The sequence below is a fragment of the Muscardinus avellanarius genome, assembly GCF_963383645.1.
Source record: "Muscardinus avellanarius genome assembly, chromosome: 19".
Classification (NCBI taxonomy): Eukaryota; Metazoa; Chordata; class Mammalia; order Rodentia; family Gliridae; genus Muscardinus; species Muscardinus avellanarius.
In genome coordinates, this window is record NC_137805.1 from 48,287,841 (window position 1) to 48,297,015 (window position 9,175).

General features: G+C 51.2%; 1 protein-coding gene across 1 annotated transcript; it reads right to left on the reverse strand.

The window, feature by feature from the left end:
- Positions 1-5,345: 5,345 nt before the first annotated feature.
- Positions 5,346-6,040, reverse strand: ID1 (inhibitor of DNA binding 1; the record flags this gene model as incomplete). The annotated part of the gene is made up of 2 exons (XM_080716771.1): positions 5,346-5,387; positions 5,618-6,040. The coding sequence occupies 2 exons, from the start codon at positions 6,038-6,040 to the stop codon at positions 5,346-5,348; spliced, it is 465 nt and encodes a 154-aa protein (XP_080572897.1).
- Between the last annotated feature and the right edge of the window lie 3,135 nt (positions 6,041-9,175).

Genomic DNA, 9,175 nt, shown 5'->3' on the forward strand with positions numbered 1-9,175 from the left:
GTTTGATATTTGTTTTTCTCTTTGTGGTACTAGGGATTGAACCTAGTAATCCCAGTACTCAGGAAACCAAGACCAGGGGTAGTAGAACCCAGGCCAGGCTCAGCAACTAATTGAGGCGCTCAGGAGCTGAGGTAGACTCTTCTATCTTTTTGTACTGACGATGGAACTCAGGGGCTTTCTACCTCCGAGCCACAGCCCCACCCCTATTTTTTATTCTTTATTTTGAAAGAGAGTCTAAGTTGCAGAGGGCCTCACTAAGTAAGTGAGGAGGGCTTCGCACCTGCCTCAGCCTCCCAAGTACTGGGATTGCAAGTGTGCACCACGACACCCGGCTTAGGTAAGCACTTTAAATAAAAAATAGACCTGGGGATGTCACTCAGAGGTAGAATGCCCTTGAGATGGGAGAATTGCAGGTTTGAGGCCAGCCTCAGCAGCTTAGCGAGACCCTCAGCTATTTAGTGAGACTCTTAGCAACTTTTTCCAAATAAAAAGTCCCAGCTGGAAGTGGTGGCGCACGCTTGTCATCCCAGCGCTTGGGAGGCTGAGACAGGAGGATCGCGGTTCGCGGCAGCCTCAGCTACTGAGTGAGGTCCTCTGCAACTTAATGAGATCTTGTTTCAAAATAAAGAATAAAGCCAGGCGTGGTGGCGCACACTTGTAATCCCCGCGCTTGGGAGGCTGACACAGGAGGATGGCGCAGGTTCGAAGCCAGCCTCAGCTACTGAGTGAGGCTCTCAGCAACTTAGTGAGACCCTGTTTCCAAATGAAGTCTAAAATAGGTCTGGAAGTATAGCCCAGAAGTAGAAAAGCCCCTGGGTTCCACCCCCGGTACCACACACACACACACACACACACACACACACACACACAGAATAAAATAAAATAAAGAGTAAAAAATAGGGTTGGGGGTATAGCTCAGAGGTAGAATGCCCCTGGGTTCCATCCCCAGTACCGCAAAAATAAATAAATAAATAAATAAATAAATAAATAAATAAATAAATGAGTGGCTAAGAGGGAAGAGGTGTAGCTCAGAGGTGGAATGTCCCTGGTTTCAATCCCCACCAAAGAAAGGTTAATTGGACATCTTTTGGGAACATGAGCTTCTCAAAAGCCCAACCAGAATGCTCAATTTTGTGTCTTGAGCTGAAGTCTTGCTGTGTATGGCATCTAGTTATTCTCCCGCCTGTGCCTCTATGTAGCTGGGACCACAGGAACACACCACAGAGCCAGCTTAAGGGTGCTTACCTCTATGGGTGTGGGTGTTGTTACTGGAGGTTGAACCCAGGAGCATTCTACCTCTGATCTACACCCCCAACCCTATTTTATTTTGAAAGAGGGTCTCACTAAGTTGCTGAAGCTGTTCTGGATTTGAATCTGTGAAGCTCCTGATTCAGCCTCCTAAACACTGAGATTACAAGCGCAGGCCACCCCAGCGGCCCAGGGGCTTAGTATCCAGCCAGTTGATCCCAGAGGCCCAGGTTCTGAAGCCGGAATGGACCATTAAGGCCCGTGGAGCGAGGGATGTTGTGTTCAACCTGCCTCCCTACTAAAATGCTTGCTTATTATTATTATTTTATTTTTTGCGATATTGGGGATTGAACCCAGGGACATTCTATTTCTTTGCCTCAGCCCTATTTTTTTTATTTTATTTATTTATTTATTTTTAATTTATTTTCAGTCCTGGGGATGGAACCCAGGGGCATTTGACCTCTGAGCTATACCTCTTGCCCTCTTTTATCCCTTTATTTTTTTTGAAACAGGGTTTCACTATGTTGCAGAGGTCCTAAGTAGCCAAGGATGTCTTTGAACCAAACCACGATTCTCAGGTCTCAGCCTCCTGAATTCTGGGATTACAAGCGTGAGCCAACACCTCCGGGTCCGACTTTTTTTTCCTTTTTTTTTTTTTAATATAAGTGTTAAGCCAGGCGTGGTGGCACACGCTTGTAATCCCAGCATTTAGGAGGCTGAGACCCGAGGATGGTGGTTCGCAGACCCTCTGCAACTCAGTGAGACCCTATTTCAAAATAAAGAATAAAAAATAGGGCAGAGGGTGTAGCTCGAAGGTCAAATGCCTCTGGGTTCCATCCCGAAAGTCGAAAAAAAAATTATATATATAGTGTGTGTGTGTGTGTGTGTGTGTGTGTGTGTGTGTGTGTGTGTGAAATTGGGTGTGGTGGCTCACGTTTGTAATCCCAGTACTTGGGAGGTTGAGACAAGAGTATATCACAGGTTCACCGCCAGCTTTGGCAATTTAGTGAAGGCCTCTGCAATTTAGTGAGATCCTGTTTCAAAATAAGAGATAAAATTGGATTGGGAGTAATAAAGTGTTAAATACAGTTAAATAAAGTGTTAAATACAGTCTCGCCCAGAGTCCTGGAAGGACAGGTCTAGTGTCCCAAAGGAACTCCATTCTGGAGCTTCTTAGCGTTTCGTACCCCAGCTCTTGGTTGCACCGGGAGGGGTTAAGTCGTTAATGAGTTCCAAAAAAGCAGGATTTTGTCCGATTCGCGCGCGTGCGAGCACACACACACACGCGCGCGCGCGAGCACACACACACGCGCGCGCGCGCACAGGCGGCCTCCCTCCCTCCCTCCGGGAGGCCGGCAGCCTCTTGTGCAAGCCGCCGGCGCCCGTTCCCAAGCCCGGCTGCAGCTGCGGGCGGAGGGCAGGGCGGGGGCGGCGCTGTTTGTCTAGCGCGGCGGTGCCAAAGACTGCGGGCCCCAGACAGCCAGGCGCCTCTGCACACCTGGGGATGCTCAGGTTAAATAGCTCCGCATTCCTCGGGCCCAGCTGATGGAAACGCTCCCAGGCTGCCGCGGAGCCGGCCTCCAGATGGGCTGGGCCCGGGCCAAAGGGGAAGGAAGAGAGGAGAGCCTGGAATCCAGAAAGCGCCCGAATGGCGGGGGAGGCGAGTCCGCGAAGCCCCTTCTCCCTGGACAGAGGCCCGTCCCCGTGGGTGGGCTCGCACGGCACACGTGTGAGGGAGTGGGTGTACATGTGTGCCTCGAGGACGCTCCGAGGACACACGGGCCACAATTAACATTTTGTAACTATCCAACATTCGTGCCAGGCACTCGATTTTCTTTATTCTGCCCGATTCTCTGAGATTGGGGGTTTAAACAGCAGCTCGGCTGTGGTGATAGCAAAGGACTTAATTCACCCACAAATAGTATGTTCTTTGATAAAGATGCTTGAGGCAAGAGTGGTACCTGGCATAATGTTAGTGTTCAATAAATAAAAACTTTATTTTTGCTCATCTCCTTGCCAGAATCCTGCCTTCAGCCACAGGGACCCATGGTAGAGCCCAAAGTCAGGTTCTTAAAAAAATAGTCCTTACCCTCTCCGGACATACATTTATTTATTTATTTATTTATTTATTTATTTATGTATTTATTGTGATATTGGGGATAGAAACCTAGGAACATTCTTCCTCCAAGCTACAACTCCAGCCTTATTTTTTATTCTCCTTACTTTGAAAAGAATAAAAAGTAACCTCAGCTACTTAGGACCTCAGCAACTCAGTGAGACCCTGTTTTAAAGAATAAAAAAGGGGTAGGGGTAAATAAATAAATAAGAAATAGCATCTAAGTTGCTGAGGCTGGCCCTGAACCTGTGATCCTCCTGTCTCAGCCTCCCAAGTTCTGGGATTACAAGCATGTGCCACCACACCCCCCTGGGACAAGTTATTTATATGCCCTTTTGAGGACTCAGTTTCCCCATGGTTAACACATAGGCGTTGACCTGGCAAGGCTATTTAAGGATTAGTATCAAGTCCTAACAATTGCTCAGCAAACTGGTACCTGAACTTGTGTGTGTGAACTAGGAATTGAACCCAGGTGCCTACTACCTTTGAACTGCAGAGTCTCACTAAATTGCTGAAGCTGGGATGTGCCATTGTACCCCCAAATATAGGTGCCTCCAGCCCCCACCCTAGGCCTGCAGAGACCCAGGAATGCCAAGCAATCTGCAGAGAACAGTTACACATACAGGCCCCCAACACACAATCTCATCCATCAACCAGACCCATGCAGAGATGCCTACAATGCTTTAGGCAGGGCGTACAAGACCAAACAGCGGGAGGTTGCACTTATCTGCCCTCCCACCCATACCCTTGACACCCCCAGGCGTGCGCAGGAGCAGAGGACCCAGGCTCATGGTGGGAAGGACTACCAGCTTACTCCAGTCACAGACACAAGCCCCCCCCCCCCCCCCCCCCCCGAGAGCACATACCACATGTCCAGGCACAACTCTCTTACCAATGACACCTTTTTCCTGCTCAGGAGCTAAGGACATGACTCGCTCACTCCTTCTTCTCGGTGCCCACAGAAGCCCTGAGGGAGAGCTTGGTTGGAGGTGTTGGCAGAGCTAGGCCAGGGTGAGGGGGCCGAGTCCAGACCCAGAGCAGGTGGCCCGGCAGCTGTTCACAGCCTGGCTCTGCCAACTTGATCACCCACTTGGACAAGCTGGAAGTCCCGGGGCAGCCTGCTGGCATCCAGGACAAGGTGGCCAGCTGGGACAGGCACCTCCTCTGGGGGATGGGGCAAAGAAGCCTTCCTTTCCACTGGGTCTCACTTCTCCCACCTGGCAAGCAGGCAGATGGTCCAGTGACCCCGGTTCTCCCAACTTAAATGGCTTCCACATTCCCATTAAAGGGGAGGCCTCTGCAGGTTCATCTGCATTTTAATAACCTCCCCAGGTGATCCAGATGGCCCAGTGACCAATTTGAGAGACCCCTAGAGGTCCAGAGGATTAATTTTATGACACTGGGGACTAGGGAAATGGCCAGGGATGAGGAAAAGAATAGACTTTAAAGGCACCGGAAACGCTCATTCAGGACGGAGAGACAATCCAGATGTGAACCTCCAGCCCCCTCCTCCCAGCACCAGCTGTGAAGAGGGTCAGAGGTCAACCCTCAGCCCAGGACCCTCCCTTCCCATCAATCCAAGAAGTCATCACAACTTTTACCATCTAAAATATGTTTAATAACAAAAAACACCCAGAACTATTGTAAAACAATATTCTCAGTCGGTGATCATTGTAATATACAATACAAAGAAATTTCCTCAGAAATCTGAGAAGCACCAAACGTGACCATTTTTTAAAATGTCTGATTTTCAAAAAATAGAAACACATGGGGGAACCCCTCCCCCCAAGTCTCTGGCGGTTGGCAGGTGTGAAGAGTGGGAGGGTCGGCCTCCCCTCAATGCCCCAGCCCTGGGCCGGATCGCGGCGGGCCAGCGGCCACTCATCAGTCTGGCCTCCCCCAGCTGCGTGTGGGAAACCGAGAGCGCTTATTCCTCTTGCCTCCAGGTGGGCTGGGGTCCACCGCCCCCGGGGGCGGCACTTCAGCGACACAAGATGCGATCGTCCGCTGGGACACAGGCTGCCTGTGGAAATGAGAAAAGAGACCGAATGAAGGGACACGCGACAGGATCTCCAGGCGCCCGCCTCGACCTCCCAAGACACGGGAGAGGGGAGCGCTTTCTCTGGCTTCCTTAGGCATCTCTGCAGAGCCAGGCTCCCAACAGGATGGGGCGGGCGTCGCTTGTGCCCCCCTCTCTTGCCTGAGTTTCCCCACCTGTAAAAGAACTACCCAGCGCTCCCACTCGGACCTCACCTCGGCCGCCAGGGCGCTGATCTCGCCGTTGAGGGTGCTGAGCGGAGCCCTGCCGGGCAGCCCTCGGCCCCCGGGGGCCGCGACTTCGGATTCCGAGTTCAGCTCCAACTGCAGGTCCCTGATGTAGTCGATGACGTGCTGGAGGATCTCCACCTTGCTCACTTTGCGGTTCTGGGGCAGGGTGGGCACCAGCTCCTTGAGGCGCGAGTAGCAGCCGTTCATGTCGTACAGCAGCACGTTCACCTGCTGCTCGTCCAGCAGGGTGGGCAGGCGCGCCCCGGCGCCGCCCGCGCAGCGCGAGATGGCCACGCTCTGCTCCGACAGGCAGCGCACCACCTCGCCCGCGCCGCCCGCCGCCTTGCCGGCCTTCAGCGCGCAGCTGGGGCCCGCGGCGGCCCCGGCGCTGCCACTGGCGACCTTCATGACTCCGAGAGCGCTGGAGAGGAGCCGAGGCGGAGGGAGGAGCAGGCCGCTGGAGGCCGCGGGAGAGCCAGAGGAGACCGAAAGACGGCAGGAGAATGCGAGCCGCGAGCGCCAGAGCGTCTTTTATAGGAATGCCGAGCCCCACCGGGGGCGGGGCCAGAACGTTCAAAAGCAACCAATGGGAGGGCAGGAGGCGTGGCCCCGCTCTTGGGTTCCGCTCCTGTCCCTGGGTCTCACTCTGGGCTGAGTGGAAAGGCTGAGGAACAGAGCGGGTGGGAGGTACGGGGCAGGGTGGCGAGTGCAGGTGAGGGCTGAATCAGTATCGCAGATTACGAAAAGACCTCAGGAATCGGCTTCCCACGGTCACCTTCGCTCCTGTCCAGCTCCATTTTACTGACGAGAGAAACTGAGGCGTGGACGGAGAAGTGGATGGCTCTGGATCCCCCAGAGAGCCCAGGGCTAATCTAGGGTTTCCAGATCCTCTTGGAGGATTACCTCTCGTACTCTGTTCTCCATATATCAGGGCTGAATCTTAAAGGAGGCACTCTTTCTTTTTCTCGGTAGTGGGGATTGAACCCGAGGCGCTTTGCCACTGAACTAAACCCCCTTTCTGTCTCTTTCTCTTTGACCCAGGCTTTCACTAAATTTCTAAGGCTGGCCTTCAATCCTCCTCCTGAATTTCTGGGATTGCAGGCGTGCCCAGCCGCGTTTGACCAAAACAAGAGGGTTTTTTTTTTTTTTTTTACGCTGAACTCCCAGGGCTGGTTTTATCCAATTACCAGAAAATGTTGCTATTCCTATGACCTGGAAATGCCTGCCCAGGTCCCTAGAGGTGGAGAAGTGGGAGTAATTAATTTGAAAGTCTTCCTCTAAGTTTGGGGCCTGGGTTTCTGGGACCTGAACTAGATAGAAGGTGCGCGGTGGAGTAGGGCTACCTCCCCCGATTCTACCCTGGACTTGGAGCCCCAGGAAAAAGTTCTCTAAATCTGCAACAACTTGTGACCTTTAATTTCTTTTTTCTTTTGGGCTGGCTTTTTTTTTTTTTTTTTTCCCTTAAAACCTCGAAGCAGGGTCTCCCTCCCACGGCGCGGCAGCTGCGGAGATCAGCCTCCCCCTCCCTTTCCCGGGCGGGTCTGTGTCAGCGTCTGAACTAGCGGCTCAGACCGTTAGACGCCAGGCCCGTGACGTCATCCATTCATAAAACTGGGACGGGCTGTCAAGCTGGCGCCGCGAGGGCGGTCGCCATGGAGACGGCAAACTGGGCTACCGCTTTCCCAGCTCTCTCTGCGCGTCACCTGCAGACCCCGGGCGGGAGGCCTGGGAATGTGTTCCTTCTGGGCGTGGCCGCTGGGCAAGGGTCACCTTACCTCCTGGCCTCACACCTGCGATTCTTCTCCACCCTGTCCGACAGTTTAGGCTGCTTGGGCGGTTCTCCTTATAGCCCAGCTACACAGCCCCCCGCCATCCCCTCAGGACTGGGGAGAGAGGCCTGACTTGCTCGATTCCAGCTGCTGCTGGATGAATTTAGACTAGTCTCACGCTCTCTCTGAGCCTTCCAACTTAGTATCTGCCTGCTTTCAGGAATAATCACAGAGTTCTCACTTCGTGCCAGCACTGTGGAAAGAGTTTACCTTTTATCAGTTTCTGTTAACTCCCCTCCATAACTCTAGAGGTTGGAGTTATTTGGTTTGTTTATTTATTGCGGTTCTGGGATGGAACCCAGGGGCATTCTATCTCCGAGCCACACCCCCAGCCCTATTTATTATTATTATTATTATTATTATTATTATTATTATTAAAATACTGGGGATGGAACTCAGGGACATTCTACATCCGAGCTATACTCCCAGCCCTATTTTTTTTTTTTAAACAGGGTCTCCTTGAGTTGTGAGGGTCTCACTAAGTAGCTGAAGCTGGCTGTGAACCGCAATCCTCCTGTCTCAGCCTCCCAAATACTGGGATTACAAGCAGGCACCACCACGCCCGGCTAGATTTATTTATTTATTTATCTATTTTTTGTGGTACTGGGATGGAAACCAGGAACATTCTATCTCCGAGCTACACTCCTAGTCCTATTTTTCTTTTCTTTCTTTCTTCCTTCTTTCTTTCTTTCTTTCTTTCTTTCTTTCTTTCTTTCTTTCTCTTCTTCCTTCTTTTTTCTTTCCGTATCCGGAAGGCATTCTACCTCCGAACTACACCCCCAACACTATTTTTAATTATTATTATTATTTTATTTATTTATTTTTTTTGGTGGTACTGGGGTTCCTGGAAGCCCTGCTACCTCTGGGCTACACTCCCAGACCTATTTTTACATTTTTTTATTTGGAAACAGGGTCTCTTAAGCCAGTGCGCGCAGCTGGCTTCGAACCTGCGCGATCCTCCTGTCTCTGCCTCCCAAGCGCGGGGATTACAAGCGTGCACCACCACGCCCGGCTAATAATTCTTTATTTTGAAACAAGGCCTCACTGAATTAAAAGGATCTCACTAAGTAACTGAGACTGTCTGCGAACCACAGTTCTGTCTCAGCCTCCCAAAAGCTGAAATTACAACTTGCCGACTCCCAGCATTATTTTCAATTTTTTATTTTGAAATGGTTTCACCGAGTTGCAGAGGGTTCAATCTCCAGTACCCCCCAAAATAGAAAAATATATAAAATATCATCCTTGCTTCCAGGTATGGTGGCAAATACCTGTAATCCCAGAGACTGAGGAGACTGAGCCAGTAGGGTAGCAAGTCAAAGGTCAAAATGGAAGCCAGGCTTGGTGGCTCATGCTTGTAATCCCAGCACTTGAAGGCTGAGAGAGGAGTATCACTGTTCCCAGACAGCCTCAGCTACCTCTGCAACTCAGTGAGACCCTGTTTTCAAAATAAAGCTGGATGTCTGTAATCCCAGCATTGGGGAGGCTGAGACAGGAGAATCTCAGTTCGGGGCCAGCCTCAGCTGTTTAGTGAGGCCCTCTGCAACTCAGTGAGACCCTGTTTAAAAAATAAAGAATAAAAAATAGGACTGGAGGTGTAACTCGGAGGTTGAATGCCCCTGTGTTTCACCCCCAGTACTGCAAAATATAAAAAAGAAAAAAAGAAAGAAAGAATAAAAAATAGAAGCCAGGCATGGTGGTGCACACTTGTAATTCC